Source organism: Ailuropoda melanoleuca, chromosome 2 (genome assembly GCF_002007445.2).
Source record: "Ailuropoda melanoleuca isolate Jingjing chromosome 2, ASM200744v2, whole genome shotgun sequence".
NCBI classification, from domain to species: domain Eukaryota; kingdom Metazoa; phylum Chordata; class Mammalia; order Carnivora; family Ursidae; genus Ailuropoda; species Ailuropoda melanoleuca.
In genome coordinates this window covers 1114645-1134760 of record NC_048219.1, presented here as the reverse complement: position 1 = coordinate 1134760, position 20116 = coordinate 1114645, and the positions used below count along the sequence as shown (strand labels likewise).

The following is a 20116-nucleotide window of genomic DNA, read 5'->3' as shown; positions in this document are numbered from 1 at the left end:
AGTAGTTCAGGTGTGGAAGGAGGGCTGCTTGGAACACAAGAGTACTGAGGAAGCTGGTTTGGGGGAGCACAGATGATCTACCCTGGAGCCCTAAGTCCCCAGGGACGGGGGTCCTCATACAGGTACCTTGACACGGTGAATGTTGGTCCCACTCATGCTGCCGCTCCGGTCAATGAGGAAGATGAACTCCCCATGGGTCTTTCTCAGGTTCGGCTGGACCGACTGGAGGTCAGGGCAGAAGTTGAGCATGATGACCGAATGGTGGGGAATGTCCTTGTGGAGGCGTTTCCGGATGATTTCTGTCTGGAGGAGAAAGGAAAACTCTCTCACTTTGGGCATTCCAGGGGTCCAGAGCTGCTCCTCGGGGCTCACGCTGTTCCCCCGTTCCTCACCAGGCTTTGCCAAGATCCCACTCACGCTCTGCACGGGACAGTCCCAGGTTGTCTGCACCTGGCTCTTCTGTGTGCTAGACTTTCACAGTTGCATGGACTTCAGAGGCAGAAAGACCGGGATTTAAATCCCAGCTCTCACCATCCTGCCCTGTAATCTTGGGCAAGTCCCTCCTCTGGGTCTGTTTCTTTATTTATAAAATGGGGAAATGATGTCCCCTTCTCAGGACGGTTAGGGGATGACCCTAGGCAGGAAGCCTCCACACAGGTGCTGTCTCTCAGCTGGAAAGCATCTCTCTGGCTTTCACCTCCAGGGTCTAAGCCACTCTCCAGCTCAGCTGTCCTGGGTTTACTGATTCTGATTCTCTCTCTCTGCTCACTTCCTACTCTTCTTCAGATTTTCCCTCTTCAGGATACCTGCCCCCATCTTTAGGGTGGACTGATGAGTGCTTATTTCCTCATGCATGGCATGAAGACAATGGTGCCTATTTCACCGAGTTCTATGATTGATTCAGTGTCATGCTTGTGAAGCCTGCTGCCTGGCACAGAGCAGCCATCTCCAAACAGGAGCCACCGTCACTACACCCTCTGGGGTTTAACTTAGAGCCCCATGCAGAGATGGGCTCCTAAATGTTAAAGGGAGGACAGGATCGTAGGTCTTTATCTTTGTGTGTGTGTGTGTGTGTGTGTGTGTGTTTTGTTTTCTTTTTTTGCTGGCCCTGGCATGCTGCTGCTGAACGTGGCTTCCGGATGCACCCACGCACGCTGAGCCAAATCTCATTTCCTCCGCCCTCATGCTGCCCCCCCTTTGCACCCCGACTTCCTCTCTCTCTTTGTCTGACTGTGTCTGTGTCGCTGGGTCTCTGTGTCTGTTTCTCTGTCCTTATTGGAGCCCCTTCCTCAACTCAATCGATGACATCATCGTGCACGCAGGTGTTCAAACCCAAGACCTAGGGGTTGTCCTGGGTTCCTCTCTGTCCTCACCCCATACATCTACTGTTCAGCAAAGGGTCGTCATTTCTGCAGCTAAGATGTTTCTGAACGTGTCTTCGGCTCTCTGTCCTCACTGCCACCACCCCAGTGCAGGACAGTATTATCTATTGTCTGGACCCTGAGGGGCCTCTTTCTGCCACTTTTATCTCCCTGCACGTCATTCTTTTTTTTTTTTTTAATTTCATTTATTTACGAGAGAGAGAGAGCGCGCGCGCATGAGCAGGGAGAGGGGCAGAGGAAGAGGGACAAGCAGTCTCTCCGCTGAGCAGGGAGCCAGAGGTGGGGCTGGATCCCAGGACCCCAAGAGCATGACCTGAGCCAAAGTCAGATGCTTAACCGACCGAGCCACCCAGGCACCCCTCCTTGTGGTCTCTTCTACATAGGGCAGGGAGTGTGACCATTCTTGTCATCTGTTGTTTAAACAATAGCTTCCCCTCATCTAGCATCATGGTACGAGGCCCCCTGATGCCTGACCCATGCCTCTCTGTTCACCCCATCTTTGCCCGCTCTGCTCCCAGCATTTCAGCAACACCGGCCACCTGTTTCCTGAACGTGTCACCATGTCCTGCTTCTGGTTCTGAGCACGGTCTTCTGTTCTTCACCATTCACCAGGTCTCATTCTCAGACAGGCTTTCTCTAAACCCCGGGCTAACCAGCACCCACACTTATCACTCGTTATCATATTATCTTGCTTTATTTCCTTCATGGTCCCCAGCCCTCTTCACACTGATCTTGCTCATTCATTTACTTCTTGTCTGTGCTAGAATGTAAGCTTCATGAGAACAAGGATGTGTCATTTTTAGCGTTGTCTCCCCACTGCCTAGAAAAGAGCCTGACATCTACTGGGGACACAGTGTTTGTTGAAAGAATAAATGAGACGACTGCCACTGATGCCACTGACCTATGTGTGCATCTCTGGGGGTTCCCCCCCCCAGTCTTTCTGTCTCTACTTGTCTCTGCTTCTCTCTGCATCTCTGTCTCTGGTACATGGTGTCTTCCTCTGTGTCATTTGCTGCCTGTTTGCTAAATCACAGCTTTTGACAGCATGTCATACCCACTCTTCCTGATCGATGTTCACCCTCTGGAGGTCTGCCTCCCTCCTTGGTGAGGGATCGTGCTCCCCCCCCCACCTTGGAGCTCCTTTGCCAAAGGCCACTGCCCAGCCCGGCTCTCTGGAAGACAGAGCCTTAGGCAGCAAAAGCCACGTCTGCTGGTGAAAGGAGCCCCTTCTGGGAACCTGATTTTTGCCTCTCAGAGAGGATTCTCCAATGTCTCCTCTGGTTGCCCTTATCCAATTACAATAAACTCATCACCTCTTAGCAGCTTTGAGTGATCCCTAGCATCCTGGAGCTCACGAGAATACAGGGTATTTGCATAACCGACCCAAGGTGGCAAATTCTCATTTGCTTCGGCAGTCCCAGAGCTAATTGGTAGGTGTTGGCAGGCAGGGGAGCCAGCCCCAGGCCTTGGAGCCCCACTGCCTCCACCGTTGCCTACATGCTATAGATCTCACAGCTCAGGGCCACTTCCACTCTGAGAATCTGGCCCCAGCCTCTTCTCCCAATGACTCATCTGGGGGAGAAGGCCCCTCTGGGAAGGCAGGTGTTTCCAGTGGGGACCCTAACATGGAATGATATGGGCCGTGAGCTACTGACCCTTTCCCTTTGCCCCCCCTCCCACCCCCCACCAGGCCCCTCCAGGGATGTCTAACAATGGGGATGACATGAGTAGGAAACGGTCTACACATTCCCATACCTCCCCCCTCTGCCATAGTCCTCTGCCAGTCAGGGAGGGGCTCTTAAATCCAGCAAAGCTGCCCCCAGGATCGACTCTTAAGTCCTTAGCCTCACGTCGACCAAAGCCAACTCCCAAGAGAACGATCTTTCCCTCCTCCCAGCTCACCAGTTCTTTTTGGGTGCTAAACCTCAATGTTCTCATCTAAAAAGGGGAGACCAAAAAAAGAAGTGTGCCATCGTTCTTAAACCTGACTTGGCATTCAGGGCCCGGCTTGGTGTGCAAGACCATGAGCAGGAAACTCTGCTGGTATAACTTAGAGCCAGGGTCCCGGCCTTGTACCAGCCTTCCCCAGCCCACCCCTCTGTGGAGGCCTCCTCATACTGGCACTTCATGGGGGGGGGTTGGGCCGAGAAAGGGTCTTCTTCAGGCTTTCTCTGCTCTGCCTTTATTCTTTACATAATAGCAGCAAGGATCTCAGAGGAAGGATGAGCAGGAGACCCATTCAGCAGGTGGGAAAAGAAGGGCCCAGGGGTAAAGATGGGGCTGGGAGGGCACCTGCCTGTAGGGTCCTGGAGGCCCTGTGGGATGGAGTAACCTAGAGAAGACCAAGGTTGTTTTTGCCACCTGCCTAGAATGTCACCTGGCTTAGGCCCCTTGGTGGCACCAGGAGAAGGTGGCCTGGCAGGAGGTGGGAGGACAGGGTACCTGCTGCATCTGGCTGTCCATCTTCCCAGCGGCGCCCCAGCCCGCTGAGGGAAACAGGGATGAGGATCTGCCACCATCTTGCTGTGGGAGTGACCCGGTGAGCCACCCCCTTCCCCTGCTTGGTATCCTTGTTGGTCCAGTGGTGGCCAAGTGTCACCCCCCTTCTGCCACCACAGACTCGGTCCCAGCCACCCTCACCTGTCTCTCTGCCCTGCTGTCCTTCTTCATCCCTTTAATGAACTCCGTTCTTCCTTTCAAGTGCTGCTCAAACTCTCCCAGGGTCATGTCCCCTTTCTCCATCAGGACGTGTGGCATGTGGGGCTCTGCAGAGATGAGATCAGCTCTTGGCACTTGTCCGAATGTGAGGACAATACCAGAGAATTCACGGTGGGGAGGACTCCTGATTGGAAGAGGGGGATAGAATCCCTGACTGCCTGCCGTGGTGTGGGGCCATGGGAGACTCCTTAGCCGGGAGGCAGGAGAGCCTAGTGGCCTCGGATAACTCACTGTCTCTCTCTGGGCCTCAGTTTACCCATCTGTAAAACGGGAGAGAGACCGGGCTCTGATCTTTTCAGATCCTGACATTTCGTGAATCCTGAAAGAGATAAAGAGATAAAAGAGTTGCTCTCTGAGTGTTCGGAGCTGGGAGGGTCTCATTGAGCTTAGGATTTCAGAGGTCATCTGCTCAGCTTCCCTGAAGGCAATGCACCCCAATGGGTGAATGAGACCCTGGGGCCTCTGGAGCTAGAATCCAGGCACTCAGCTTTGCCAGCTGGATTCATGTTTCCAGGAGCCACGTAGCTGGTCTCCTCTCTCTGCCACATGCCCCTACGCTCTCCCCGGCCGGGCCACTGGACAAGGGGCCGCGTGTCTGTGCCCCACGGGATCAGCATCTCGTCCCTCCCACAGGCGTCCTAGGGGCCCCGCCTGGTGCACAGTACCGCTGGGGTGGATGAGAATCTCCACGGACCGGTCGAAGGTGTGCCTGTTGGCCAAGGTGATGATGATGCTCTTGGCTGACCGTGCACTCGGGGCGGCGTCAGCTCGGATCTCGTGGGTGGGACTCTCCACCCCTGTGGGGCGCAGAGAGGCGGGGTAGGCTCGGCAGTCTCGGAAGAAACAGGACTCAGAGGGGGACATGGAGACACAGGTCAGAGATGAGGGGCTCCTGACCTGCTGTGTAACCACGGACAGGCCTCCTCTATTCCCCCGTCTGAAAAATGGGGGCTTAGACAGATGGTGTCGATGGCCTTTCCTGCCCCGACCTCAGGATCCACTGGGGTCAAAGGGTGGCCTCCTCTCAGGGCGCATAAAGAAAGAAAGAGCTCAACGTTCGATCTCCGGGCCCTTTCTAAGTGCCTTTCGTGTTGGAACGTCATGCTGCTCTGGGAGAACACTGAGTGGCAAGAAACCGTGTCCTTGTACCCCTTTAAAATCTTGAGTAGGTTGGGGAGGGGAGCCATCAGAACAATGGTCCCCAACTCCGGCTGCACGTTAGAATCACCGGGAGCTCTGACATATTCCGATGCCCGGGACACAGCCCAGACCACTGTCATCAGTAGCTCTGGGTAGAGTCTGGGTGGCAGGGTTTGAAAGCTCTGCAGGTGATCCGACCATGCAAAGTAAGAACCAGGAAGCACCTCTGTGGCCATGGCCTCTAGGAGAAGACCAAGGACATCCATGGCCCTTTGGACATCACCCCACGGGAGCCATTAAGGTGGACATGGGGACAGCCTTGAAGCCCATCCTTGGGAGGGGCTCATCTTTGGGCCAGATGTAGGGGCTCAGGGAGCGGGGGTCCATGAGGCTCCACGAACTTCAGATTGTCTTCCATCTGGGCAGGACCGCTTCCCTACCTTCCCGCTCCTCTCTATCCCTGGCAGCTTTCGGCCCAAAGCCCTCCCCACTTTGGGGCCTCAGGTCTCCTTCCCAGCCCCAGTCCGGATCTGGGCAGCTGTGTCTCACCTGCGAGCAGGCATGGCCCACGAATCTCCAGCTGAAAGTTGAACTCATACTCCATGGGGTTGGACACGTTGGTGTCGAGGAGAGACGCCAGGCATAGTTTGCTCCAGGAGTCCAGAGAGCGGGTGCCGAAGCAATGCTTGTCTTTGCTGGGAAGGGGGTCGAGACGAGGAGGAGAGGAGGCAGGGGGCCAGTGGAAAAGCAGAAGACGATGGTGAGCCCAGGCAGCCCGGGGACCCCTGCAGCTCAGCTCTCAAGGGGGCTGATCAGCTTCCTCCCACCTTACACCCTTAGCCCTGTGACCTGCCTCCTGGGAGAGCCCCGACTCAGGCATAAGGTGCAGCTTCCTACAGTGGATGGGCCAGATGCCAGGCCTGGTGCCCCCCCAGCAGCAGCGCACAGCGTTCTCACCAGTGCCCCTAGAAGAGGCATCAGGGCCCCCATCTCCCCAATTCCCACATGGGAAAATAGAGGCTCCCCCAGATGAAGCGGCTAGCCTGAGTTCCCACAGCTAGGACTTGGCAGAAAGTGGGTCCTTGCCAGGTCAGTCTTGCTACACAGTGAAGGGGTTAACACCACATCACCCTGCTTCTTGGCTCCCTGCCCTTCTCTGCGAGCTGGGAGCCCCTGCACAAGTCACTTCTCCAAGCCTCAGTTTCTCATCCATGAAATGAGGATAATAATGAGGCACCTTGAGCCAGAGCTCAGTGAAGTGTCACCTGCTGAAGGCTCAAGTTTCTGGGCTCTCTTTCTGGGTCATCCCCACCCTGTCTCTGATCCTGTTCCATCCCCCACCCCCAGGGCCACACCCTCTAAGCTCTTTGCTCTGCTTGCTTAATACTTAACACACAGGGCTCCTTGTGAAGTCCTGGTGGCGGTGGGGGGAGGTGGGAGGGTGCAGCGGCATGTGGCTGTGTGGGTTCAATGGAAGAGAGCGCATTGTGTCCTGAATCACATTCAATCACTTCCTTTGTTGTCTCGCTGCTGTGTTTCTGAGCTCGGTCTATGTGGGTCTATGCGGCTGTCGGCAAACCAGCCTTTGCGGGGACACGAGATTACTTGGGGGCATCTCTTATCATGTACTTATTTCTTCCAGCCTCCCTGTGTCAACAGATAATGCGGTCATGAAGATCCTCGTCTGCGTCCCTTTTTTGGACTTAGGAAAGACTATGTCTGGGGCTACTGGGTCAAAGGCATGTAGGTGCTGTCTTTGCACCTGCTGACATCGGCACCACTGAGCCTTCTGTGTTCAAGAGGCAGGGCCTACCAGAGCTGGGAACATTCAAGACCTTGGTGGGTCCAGGAAAGAGGTCTGGGAGGCCCTGAGATGTTTATTCCTGCCCCTTCCGGCAGGCAGAGTGAAACAGGTGCTCTCGGGAGAAGCCGGCAACAAATTCCCATGAACCTCAAAGTGGCTCAGACAGAGTGACACAAGAAAAAATAAGAATATTAGGTAACACCAAGTGCTAGAGAGGAGGAGGAGAGAGGGAGACTCTGGTGGAAACTTTCCAGCCTAGAAAGCAAATCTGACAATACACCACGTGCGTCTGATGTTCCTGGTCTGACACTGGCTTGTGCTGCCAGCTTCTCTGCTGTGCCAACAGGTGTCCTCACCCTAGGCTTCAAGATCCTATCATCGGACTCCCCATCATCCCTCTGACCTCTCTCTTTCCTGCTCCCATGCTGCTACAGCCATATTAGCCTTCCCGCTTTTCCTCCAGCACACCATGTCTGCTGCGGCCTCAGGGCCTTTGCACTTACCACCTGCTCTGCACTCTGCCCAGAATGTTCTTCCTCCAGTATATTTCCTTCCTCCCTCTCTTCAGATCAGGCTTCAAATGTTGCTTAAACCATCTATTCCTGCTAAAATAGCACCCTATTTATCTATCTATCCCCCTCTAGTCTCTATGCTATGAAACATTTAGTTTCATAGAACTCACCCAAGGTATTACACATTATGGGCTTATCTCTTTATTGTCTGTCCCCATGTCCCCTACCCCCATCAGAATGCCAGCCCCACGAGGGCAGGGACCTTGTCTGTCTGGTTTACTGCTGTATTCCCAGCACCCAGAACCATGCCTGGTACACAGTAGGTGTTTAATTACTGTTCAGGTAATTACCAAGGAGTGCCCTCCAGGCTGACTCCACATGGGAAGCTGCAATAACCCTCCCCCCAGCTCGGCCTGAGGCCAGCATTTTAGCGGTAGCAACCAGAAGTTTGCTGACACTGTCTTCTGTGTTTCCGGCTGTCCCCAGAACCCTACTAAGGTGTGTATGAAACTCCTGGGTATACAAGGTGCACCGTCCTGGATTTCAGCTTGGTTCAAAGGCTTGAGACAGGGCTTGGGTTGCGGAAGTTAAGTAGTTTAACTGGACATTAATTGTGAGTGTTATTTTTATGTCAAAATGGTGCAAAGACACTCTGGAATAGATTTTAAAAATTCACCCATGAATGATAAAATACAAGACCTCAAAAGACATGTGAACGCAACGAGTAAGAAGGGCCTCCTCTCTCCCTTAACGGGAAATGCTCGCCCTCCTCAGTCCTCAGGTGGGGAAAAGGGAGGAGACCCAATTTCAGCAGCAGGGGCTTCAGGCTGGGACCCACCTTCTTTTTCTGCCTACCGCTCGAGGGCAGCAGAGAGAAACTGTCCTGCCTTGGGCTTGCAGTGTCCCCAGCCCCACCTTGCTGAAACACCTTGTAATGGCTTTTTGTTGCTTTGGGAGAGATCTGAAGTTGGCCAAGGCCACAGGGTGTCCCTTGTGTCTACAGCCTTGTCTCCTGTCGCCCTGCTTTGGTTTCTCTCTGGAGTCCTGTCCTTGCTACCTCAGGGCCTTTGCCACTGCTGTTCTTATCTGTGGGAACGTTCCTCTCTATGAACACCTCCCGGTCCTTGCCCAGCTCCCACTCCCAGAGCAGCCTGGCCTGGCCCCTGGGCCTGCAGGGTGGGTCCCTCTTTTATACTGCCAGCCCAATGAACTTCTCCTTCAGGGAGCTTTTCACGTCATTAATTATGCAGGCAAACCCAGAAACAATTACCTACACATCAGTACTGTTCTTATTGGATCATGATCTCTCCCACCAAGTTCCAAACAGGAAGGAGCCATCTTGGTTTGGTGCCCTCTGTATCCCTAATACCCAGCTCCGTGCCTAGCGTCTAGTAGGTGCTCAGAAAATACCTCCTGTGTGCAGTATAAAATAAAGCCTGGAAATTCTAATCCCAAGCTATCCAAATACCAGAGCTTCTGGCCCATAGCGACGGGGGCATTTCAGGGAGATTCTGAGTGCTCTGAATGTGAGCGGAGGGGAGCGATTATTTGGATGGTGGCCGCTTTAGCACTGAGCCCCGCCTTCTTCTCCCTACCTCTCCCACCCCTCACTCCCCTGCCTTCCTCCAACGGACTCCCTGCGGCCCCCAAGGCTCTACCCCTGGTCCGGGCTGGGGCTCCTTACCCTTGGGTCTGCTGGGTGGTGGGGCCGATGCTCTTGGTGCAGCACTGGGGCACGGTCGGGGCGCAGACGGCAGGCAGCAGGACCCGCACAGCCCCGCTGGGCAGCGTCGGGAGCTCCGAGGAGGTGCTGACAAAGACAGTGACGTTCTCCATGGGGGCGATGGTCCCCAGGTTGACTACGAACAGGATCCGCTCCAAATCCTCATCCAAAGCCACCTTCCCTGGTGTGCAGGAAGGAGGGGTGACAGAAATCCCCTCCTGCAGAGTGTTCCCTAAGCGACAGGCCTGGAGTCAGCAGCTATGCATGTGTTACCTCTAGTTCCCTGTAAGGGTGGTAGGTTTGCGAGCCCCTTTTGCTGATGGGAAAACTGAGGCTTAGCGTGAGGGTGCAACTTGCCCAAGTCACTCAGCGAATAACTGACTCGTTGAACTGGGGTCTGAACCCACAGAGATCTCCACTTTCCATTGCACCCTGCTGGGAGTGGGAGGCTGGGACCTGCAAAACCCGGGCAGAAGTCACATCCCCGTTTCTTCCCAGACTCTGCTCCCCCTGAAAGAATCGCATTCAAGCACCCTCCCAGCTTTGGGGCAAGCGTTTTTGTTCATTTCTCTCCTGTTGTCTGAGAGGCCCATTTCCTCACCCCTGCTTAGCCAGCATCACCCAGCCACCAAGTGCTCCATGAAAGCCTCCCTGATGCCCCCTCGGCCCCTCTCTCCCTCCTCTGACATTATCCAGACCTCTTCTGCCAGAGCCACTCCCTCCTCCCACCTCCTGTTGCGGTTACCCCGAAGAAGTGTGTCCTAGCTGTTCTTTCAGCCTGTGAGCAGCTGTAACAACTTGAAGGCAACTTGGTATCTTACACATGCTGGGTGCTCATTAAAGGATTCTCGAATGTCTTGACGACCAGGTAAACAAACTGCATTCGATCACAGACCCAATGGTAAGAATCTCTTACGTCACAAGATACTTGGTCTGAATTCAAACCCTGACTGTCACTAATGTGCTGTGTGAACTTGGGCCAGTCACTCACCCTCTCTGTGCCTCAGTTGACTCAAGAGTGGGCCCAGTAGCCATAATTTAAGTCCTTCCTCTGTATCAGAGACTGTCATCTCCACAACCACGTCTCTGTTGAGCTTTGGGTGTATACAATTATTTGTTCCGTTTTATGGATGAAGTTTAATTTTTTATTTAAGCTCATACTACTGGCAAGCAACAGGATGGGGAGTCAAGCCCTAATGTGATTCATTCCACAGCCTCTGAGCTCAACGGACATGCTATCGAGAGAGGAAGAGGCAACAGCTCATGGGGTTGTTGCCTCTGATCTTCACCACGATCTTGAGGGGAGAGCAGAAACGAGGTTCAGAGAGGTTGAATGATTGGCCTGAGGTCACACAGGATTCCTGACTCCTGGTGTAGTGCTCTCTCTACCCTACCCCACTGCTGTCCTTCCAGTCTGCTCGAGACCCCAGACGGGCCCGGGCCCTGCCACAGCCCTTCTGTCCTCCTCACCTGTGACAGTGGTGCCTCGGATGCGGGTACCCTCAAAGTGGGTGCTCTCCATCTTGGCTTTGTCCTTGATCTGTACTGTCACGATGCGGTCGGCAATGACTGCCTCAAAGCCGATCACTGTGGTATATTCATCCAGTGGGTACACGAAGAGGCCTGCAGGGGAAGGGCCCAGCATCACGGGGTGCCCCAGCCGCACCCTGCACACCCCACCCCTGGGAGGGAAGCCAAGTCTTTCGCCAGATCGATGGATGGTACTCACTGCCACTTAGAGGACGCTGGGGGGCTCCAGCGGGGACCTCGTGGCTCTGGGGCTGGTCAGGTAAGGGCACCAGAGGCATTGTGGGAGCAGTGGGGCAGCTGGCAAAGGCGCAGCTGCTCCTGTGTCCCAGCTAGCACTTACTTCATTAGCATGTGAGACCCACGTGGCCAGGGCTTCTGAGTTTTCAAGAGACCGTGGAAATCTGGGTTTTTATGTGACTTGTTCTATGTGCCAAGGAGCTGGGGCACCGGAGGAGATAGACGAAGGCTCTAATCCAGTCCCTGCCACCCCTCCTAGCCTGGTGACCGTGAATATGACACCCAGCTTCTTGAAGCCTCGCAGCCCCATCTGTAAAATGGGCCCGATAGAGCCAAACTCATGGGCTTGTCGCAAAACTGGAAAAAGTAGCCACCATGATTTAGCTGTGTGCCCTGTGTTTTTATACCTTTGTGCTTCTCAGACACTAAGAGCACATGCGTCACTTGGGTGGGGGGTGGGTCTTGTTAAAATGCAGATTCTGATTCAGTAGTTTCGGGACAAATTCTGAGATTCTGCATTTCCACTCAGCTCCTGAGTGATGCCCATGGCTTGGGGGCCACTCTCGAGGGACGGAGGTAGGATCTCGTTTGATGCGCGCATGAACCCTGGGGCAGCACAATGCCTGGCCCACGGGAGCCCTCCATAGACCCCGGCTCCCGACCCTCCCAGCCTCAGCCTCCTTATCTACAAAATGGGGAGACTGGCTCTCCCTGAACGTGGAAAGCCTAAGGACTGTCCCCATGATAGCCAGTCCTTTAGTCTCCTGGGCCCCTAGCAAGTTCCATTTTAAGTCGCCCCCTGGAGATTTTCTTGAACAGACCACCAGGGTGGTCTTCTCAGCCCAGAAGTTTTCTGAGGAAAAGTCAGTTTCCCTGCAGGTTCCTTTGGGAACCGAGATGGTTGGGACAGAGGGTGGTACCCCAAGACATGAAGTCTGGGGGTTAGGAGGCCTCCCTCACTGTGGATGAGGAGGAATCCTAGCCATAGTAAGCCTTTACACAGCCCCTCCTGGCCAGCCTTCCTGTGCCCCCCTTCCTGAAGTGGGAAGAGAGGCGATTGATTTACAGACTTCTGCCGGCCAGCGTCCTGCACGCTCTCGCCTGCCCCGCACTGATGATTCATCGTCTCACACTGCTTTTCATGCCACGCTGTCCTTGCTCGCGCATTACCTCATCGGCTCCTCCTGCAAACCCCGGTGTCCCGACGGGCAGAGGAGCGTCCTGATCTGGAGGAGGACAGTGGCTTCCCCAAGGTCACAGAGGCAAGCGTGGGAGCTCCTGGTTCTCTGTGGAGTGTTGATGCCTCTCCTACTGGGAGGCTCCCTGAGAAAGTGGGGGGACCGGCCATTTGATGCAGGTGGGCATGCCTTGTGGGATGGAGATAGTGGCGGGACAGCCGGCTGGGGCTGAGCCCAAATCCTGACCCGATGAGCTACTGGCTTGGAGGCCTGAGAGGAGGAACTGCCGTGCCTATTTCACAGATGAGCAAACTGAGGCTCAGAAAATGTGCATGCCTTGCCCTGTGTGGATCGACTAGTACGTGTCAAGGTGAGGATTACACACGGTGGAGGGGGGCCCTGGGGAAGCTGCAACAGGGGTCCTCACCTTGGAAGGGCTGGGCTTCCAGGTTGCCATAGGTGAGAGAGGCAGTCAGCCCCAGGGCGTACCCACTGACGAAGGAGGTGACATCGGAGGCGGTGAGGGGCAGGGCAGCCCCTGTGATCTGGTTCAGCAGACCAGGCATCCTGCTGGCTACTCAGCCTTCAGGACCTGCAAGACACAGGAAGGGCGGAACGTGGGGAGAGGTGCCCCCATCCCTTCCCCGCCCAGGCCTCCACTTCTGCCCCCACAGGCAGCCAGCATGCTGTTCTCCCCGTTCTCCCCACGCTCTTCCCAGGGAGTGACTCCTGTTCACTCTCAACCATCCCTGAGAGAAGTAGGAATTCCCTTACTTTCCATTTCACAGCAGAGAAACTGAGCGCTAAAGACATGTGGCCTGCCTGGGTTCACTCAGTGGGAGGGAGCAGAGTCAGGGTTAGAGCCCAAGGAGGTTCACGGGCAACCTGGAATTCTCCCGAAAGGACAACGCTCCCCGAACTCGGGATGGGAGTCCAGGGACACAGGCGCTGACCCCGTCCCTTTGTCAGTCCCTTCATCTCTGCTCCCTAGGCAGAATGAGGGAGAGGAGATAGTGCACCCCATCCCTCCTCGGATTGCAGAGGGCATCTAGAAGGAATCTACCTACCGCCATCAGCACTGGCTGTGAGGGCGGCGAGGAGTACCCCCAAAAGATACTCAAGTGAAAGGAGCCACCTGCTTCCTCTAGGTGTGCAGGTCAAAAGGCTGGGAGTCATCCTGGCACCTCTTTTTCACCCCGCAGCCCCCATAGCAGTCCAATGGCTAAAGCTTGTGATTTATCTCTGCAAATGCCCTGGTGCCCACCCATTCTCCGCCACCAGCATCCTCGTCCCAGCCACCACTGTGTCCATGTGGACCAAGATTCCCAGTTGGCCTCTTGAATCTACTGCCCCCCCAACTCCCATCCATTCTCTCCTCAGTGGCCAGGCCCCCCTAGTGACGCACCAGTTGGAGAGCTCTCCAGCTCCCGCCACCCAGCTCCTGGGGCAGAGACCAAAACCTTTAGGATGGCCGAGGGCCTGTGTAGTCTGGCCTGCTGGCTTCTCTAGCGGGTCAGTCACCGCGTCCTCACACAGCCCTTGTGGCTCTCCCAGCTTCCAGTCCATTCCTCAAACATGTCCTGGGATCACCCACCTTGGTCCTGACATTCACCCCCGAAAGGCTCACCCTATGACCCACTTTTAAACTAGTAACCTCCATCTCGTCCTTTGGTGTCAACCGAGGGTCACCCCGTGGGGAAGCCACACCCCCTGGGACCCAGCGTCCTCCGTTCATCTGCCTCCCGCAGGGCCAGCTCTCTCCCTCAGATGCAGTTCGTCGTGTGAAGTTCTTTTGCTGCTATCATCCCATGTACAGGGTGTGCTCCTGGAGGGATGGGCCGTGTCTCTGTGTTCCCTGCTGTATCCTCAGTGCTGGTTAAACGAATACAGGAATGGACGACCGTCGTCACTGCCGAGTGAAGGACCGAGCCCTTCCCAGGGCAGGGATGTGTCCATGGTCTATTGGGCTCCTGAGACCGCCCCCCCCAGGTCCTCGCTGTGCTTGAAGGGTATGGTGGGCATGGGAAGTGAAGTCAAAGGGTGGGGAATGCAAATCTGAGGTCAGATTCCCTCTGGGTTTTCCTCCCTATAGAGCCTTAGTCCGGCTGGTAGCTGCTGCTTTGATTTGCAAGGCTGTTCCATGCATGCTTATTACCCTGCCTTTTCTCAAAGAAGGGACCTCATCCCCTCCAGTCCTCCTCGTGCCCCTGCTGGGATCCTCCGGCACTCCCACGCGTCCTGCCAGGCAGCCCGGTCTTTAATCGTGTTCTCCCTTGCGGCTCCGGCCCAGACGGCTTGCAGCAGCCCGGCCTTATCTGGCTGGGCTGACTGACAGCAGGAAGCAGATAAGGATCCAGGAGGGGGCTGCTGCATCCCCAGCCGCCTCCTCCCAGGAGTGTTCTCTGTCCTGGTGGCCGAGCAAAGCCCAAGGGGGGCAGAACCAAACGGCAGAGTTCATTTCCTGAGCCACCTCCACGACCAACCACCCTCCCTCCTTCCCCCTCCTCCTCAGCCTGGGTCACTGCTGGCCGCCATGCTGACTGAGGAGCACAGCTTCAGGGAACCAACACCCAGATGTGTGGCCAACTTGGCCTTTATCTTCATCCATTGTGGGATGGAGTTTGGCCAGGGGCATCTTCCCACACCGTCCCTGGGGCCTACCCCATGGGCACCTTGCCCAGGAAGTAGGGGAGAGGTCTTGGCCCAGAAAGTGGGGCAGGGTGTGGGCTCGTCTGGGAAGTGGGGCTTGGATGAATGATGTCAGATAACACAGGGGCAGACTCACTCAGAATCGACCTTTTAACAATATCAGTACCTTCCCTTCTTGGGAAGAGTCAACTTGAAATTCTTTGGGGCCTAAACAATGCGTATTTTTCATCCATTCATGCAGCACTGATAAGCACTTACTGTATTCCAAGCCCTGAATTCACCCTTGGGGGCAGGAAGACAAGAGGCCACTCTGTCCTCAAGGAGTTTGCAACCTATCTGGCAGCGAAGAAGGAGCGTGGGGGAGGAGTGGTAAGAGCAGCTGGAATGTATTGAACTTGGAATGTGCTAGGATGCTGTATTATTTCACTGAATCCTCACAACCGCCCTATAAGGTGTGTCTCTGTTTTGCAGATGAGGACATTGAGGCCCAAAGAGAGATATATTCGGTCTTGCACACGAGTTTGGGGGGGCGCAGAAGGACAGAGGGGGTGCTTGTGTAGGGCTTTCCCCTGAAGCAGCCCAGGGCCAGCCCTGTGAGAGGTAGAAACCAGAGCCAATAATGCTGGGTGTCCTCCCTCAATAATCCCAGTTTGGTTATCGAGCAGCCGCCAGGGCTTAGGAAACACCCAGGTTCCCGGGGAGACTGAGGAAACCAAGACTCTTCTTGATGGTCTAAAACCTGCAAATTGCCCGTGATCCCTGTCCTTCGGGCAGGCCTCGCTGGAGCCGGACAAACCTAGCGGTGAGTCCTGGTGCCTCCCTGATGCTTCACTCCCCCAAGTGGGTGCCCTTTAGTCCCTGGATGCCAGCTCCCTCGTCTGCAAAACTGGGTGAACGGAGGGGCCGCTGGCTCCCACCTCATCAGCACCATGAAGATCACATTGAATAATGTTTAAAAGTACCCAGTACAGTGCCTGGCACGTATTAGGTGCTCAATAAATATTTATACAGTGGAATGAATGAATGAATGATTGAATGAATATGCAATTATAACACCAGGCTGGCAGTTTCTGGGTTCCTCATTCACCCGGCTGAGGGAGAGATGTCCTCTGACCACCAGGGCAGCTCCTCCGGGAAAATGTTGATGCTAAATCCATTAGGCTCTCATCTCAGTGTTCATGTCAAGGCCCCAAATGCACCAGGGTCCCAGCATCTTCTAACAGACGGTCCGTCCACAGGGGATGCTGTGATTCTGTGTGCCTGGGCCAGCCTCCGGCCGCCCCCAGCTCCCGAGGCTCCCGCTGGGCCTTCTGTAGCCACGTGGGAGCCAGCGGGCTCCTCTCCGAGTCCCTGTCCAAGGACCTGGTTCCCCTGCAGCCCCAGACAGGGAAGAGCTGCTGACTCCTTGTCTCCCCTCAGAGTCGGGAGGTGGGACAGGTGCCCTCCTTGGTCTCAGCTGCTGCTCCAAGATCACCATTTTTTTAATCTGCCTATAAAACCCCTTCTCTGTGGTGGTGATTCGGTGGGGGGGCTATGGGGGTGATGCCCTTTGGTGATGCCCCCCCTGCATTGCTTGCCATTCCCAAGGTCCTGGTTCCACCCTTCTTGCAGCAAACACTTGGCACCTGGTTCCCACCGTCCTCTGCTCCCCAGCCCTGCCATCAACCTGGTGACTTCAGCATCCATAGCGTGGTGCGTCCAACTCCCTGCTCTTTTATCCCTCACTCCCTGCCCCCACCCCCCGAAACCTTTGCTCCCACTCTAGCTCAGCTTGGGACGCCAGCCCTGAGCGCTCCATCTCCGAGACCACTCTCTCAGTCACACAGGTCGCTCTAAAAATCACCAACTCTCAGCACTTCCGAGCCCTCTTTCCTGGATTTCTCCGAAGCACTTGTCACCGTCTGGCATACTAAATATTCTGGTTTGACGTGTCTCCCCAACTCTCCAGAGTGTCATCCCCAACGGGGACGCAGGGGTTGTTTTCAGCTCCTTCGCTGCTATACCCACTACCGAGACAGTAATGCCCGGCTCTGGTAGATGCTCAATAAAGATTTGCTTTTGAATGAACGAAACGTCATTCCACGGGCTTTATCTGTAAAGTTTGGCAACAGCCCTCCGGCGTAGGTACTCCCAGAATCCCTGTCTTATAGCTGAAAACACCAAGCTCAGGGAGGTGAGGTAGACTGTCCAAGGTCACACAGCCAGTAGGGAACGGGGCTGGAAGCTGGACCCGAGCAGAAGGATCACAGAGCCCGTGTGCTTGCTTTGCTGTGTGGCTGCCCTGCCTCCTGCTTAATCTGCTCCCCGCGCTGTAACATTTCCGCCCAGGCGCTCTCTTGACGTCCTCTTTGTCTCTCCATTTCCACTGCTGCTGCCTCCTTACTCTGCCCGGGACCACCTCTACCATGTCTGACTTGGTCCTTCAACTTCCAGGCTGTGTTCTTTCCAGTTCACTCTGTCACCTCAGGCACGTATACACACACACACACACACACACACACACACACACACACACACACACACCAGCCTCCTTTACCCTGAGCGTCATGGCTCCGCATTGCGCTTGTCTGTTGGGACAGGTTAAACCCTCAGCATGGCATTCAAGGCTCATCCTCCTTGGCTCCCCATCTCTGTCCATGTCACCACCTCCTGCTATGTTCTGCATGGTCACTTTGTTCCAGATCTTTTCACTGTGCCCTGAACAGACCAGGAGCAAGCTACTTAACCTCTTTGTGCCTTAGCTTTCACATCTGTAAAATGGGACCACGACAGTGCCCACCTCCTTAGAAGCTGGATGGATAAAGGACAGAATGCTTGCAAGAGAGTGGGCAGGAAGCTAGTGGGTCCTGATGGGGCTGGAGGCTTCTCTTCCATGTCTTTTCCCGTAGACCCTCCCTGCAGGGCCCCTTCCTGGGTTGAGTGGGCTTGCACAGGTGCCGAGTTGGCACAGCTGGGAAGATCCTTGGGAAGCTGGGAAGGTCCCTGCCCAAGAGCCCACCTCAGTAAGCCCTCTGATTCTGGCCTTGCTACTGAAATGGGCCCTATCCCCTCTCCGCCCCAGTTCACTTTTTGTCCCAGAGACAGCCTGGCGGCCCTCCTTTCCCCACTTGGAAAGCCATTCTAGAGACCTCTCCCCTTTCCCCTGGCCAGATGCCCCCAGACTGTGCCCACAAGCCCAGGGCTCCTCAGCTCAGTGGGCTCAGCCAGGCCTGGGCCAGATGTAGACTGTGAGCCCACCAGGCAATTCTGGCCTTGACCCCTGCCCACTCACCTTGGGCTGGGGGTCCTCATCCTTTTCCCTGTCACCAGCTGTTTAGAAAGTCCATGCTTTCATGCCCCCACTGGGAGCCTGTCCTTCAAGGACCGCCCCACACACAGAGCAGCACCAACACTCCCTTCAAAGTAGGGGCAGAGTCAATGGGTTCTCAGGCCTGGCTGATTGTCCTAAGCTTCTAGAATTCTGGGGTTCTCACATTCTGGTCTCCTTCTCTCCATGCCCCCACCTTAGGCCCACATCCATGCTTCTGAACCCTCCGACCCCTGCCCCATCTACCCTGTACTCCAACCAGTCAAAACCACTTGCTCTTCCTCTAAACAAGCCTGATTTTCCTGCTTCCACATCTCTTCTGATGCTACTGGCTCTGCCCGGAAGGCCGTTCCCACCCCAACCCTGCTCCCCAGAGGAGGGCTCACCCATCCTTTAAGGCCCAGGTCAAATGCCACCACCTCCATGAAGTCTTCTTGGCATCATGACTGCCCCCACTAGCACCGTTGGCAAGCCCACTCTCTCATCGGCCGTGTGCTGTCCCTTCAGCAGATATAGATGGAGTGCCTCCCATGTACCAGAACTGTGCTGGGCCTGGGCCCCAGAGGCGAGCACGATGGACAAGGACTCTGCCCCGAGGCCTTGTGCCCTGTCCCCTTGTGTCCTGTCAGCTCCTGGCGCTCCAGGCGAGGACTGTCCCCCCCATTGTCTGGCCCATAGTCAGTGCTCACCGATGGCCTGAATGGATGCTGGCAGGTGCTCCATTTGCCCAGTGATTGAATGAGCGAGGGAATGAATGAATAAATGAACAGGATGGAATCTATCAGGGGTGGGAATAGGCCTTGGCTAGCGGTTCATTTAAAGCAGCTAACAATGCGAGACATCTCTTGATTTCAGCCCAAAGCCTGTAGGATTCCATCCCAGGGACAGATGTAGTCTTCTTCTGGGGTGGGGAATTGGGCGGTAATCAGGCAGGAAGAGGTCCAGGCTGCTCAGTGCTTGGTGTGCCTGCGCTGCCGAGAGAGACCTGGAGTCCGGCCAGTCCGGGTGTCCGGGTCAGCCAGCACTGCAGGTGGCTGAGGCCCAAGCCGCCCACAGTGGCGGCAGAAGCTTCCAGCTAAGAGGCTGTGTCTGGGCCTGCTGCAGGAGGGAGGAAGAGGCATAACCACATCATAAAATGCACGTCCTCCAATCCCTTGGTGAGGTTCTGTCGGGTTTCTGAAAAGAGTCTCTGTTGTCCACCATTGAGAAGGTGTGTGAATCCTTGCGGGCGGTGCTGGCTGGCAGGTGCACAGAAATGGGCCTGTTTCCTGGGGGCCCCGTGAGGTCTCTGGCGTTGCATTCTCTGCCCACTGAGGGTCATTCAGAAACGAGCCACTCCATCACTGGGAAAATTGGACTCCACTGACACAATGCAGTTTCCACCCATCTTTCCAGGGCCACACGTGCAAGGTGAGCCCCCTGTGCTGAGCCGCCAGCAGCCCCGTGGCCCCAGGAAACGGACTAAAGGGTCGTCCCTGGCTTTAGCCTTGTCCAGGCCTGCCCGGGGCGCTGAGGAGTTCACAGGAGGATGGCACCGAGGAAGGGCTGTTTCAAAACCCCGCCCCCGGCCCCGCAGTCCTTTGCCTTCTAGAACTGATCTCTTGCATGGTGGGGGTGTTGCCCCTTGGAAATTGAAGAGACACCCTTGTACTGTGCCTTCCCCAAACACTTGGAAGTGGTAGAATGACAGGCTAGGAAGCTATTTGCTGCTTCGGGAAACTGTCTTTCCTCTTTCTTGCCCATTGTTACTCACAGCAACTTCTTTGAAACTCAGTTTCGCCCTCTGTATAACGGGCATGTCAGGTGGCAGTGTACCCCTACCCCCAGGCTCTTGCAAAGACTGCAAGTGAGACACTGCGTCTAGAGGGCTTGCTTACCTCAGGGCCTCCTCCTAAATGCATGTTGGCAAGGCTTTCATTTCCTTTCCTCTCTGGGA

At 55.4% G+C, this 20116-nt stretch overlaps 1 protein-coding gene across 1 annotated transcript in view; it reads right to left on the bottom strand.

Annotated features, from left to right (window-relative positions):
* Positions 1-114: 114 nt before the first annotated feature.
* The window catches only part of VWA5B1 (von Willebrand factor A domain containing 5B1), a 28954-nt gene continuing 8952 nt past the window's right edge, over positions 115-20116 (bottom strand). Inside the window, exons 2-8 of the mRNA XM_034644962.1 lie at positions 12652-12816; positions 10750-10902; positions 9241-9460; positions 5790-5935; positions 4766-4897; positions 4023-4147; positions 115-303 (exon numbers count right to left, since the gene is read on the bottom strand). Of these exons, the coding sequence (XP_034500853.1) occupies positions 115-303; positions 4023-4147; positions 4766-4897; positions 5790-5935; positions 9241-9460; positions 10750-10902; positions 12652-12790 (1104 nt within the window). The 5' untranslated portion in view covers positions 12791-12816. The remainder of the gene's footprint in view (positions 304-4022; positions 4148-4765; positions 4898-5789; positions 5936-9240; positions 9461-10749; positions 10903-12651; positions 12817-20116) is intronic.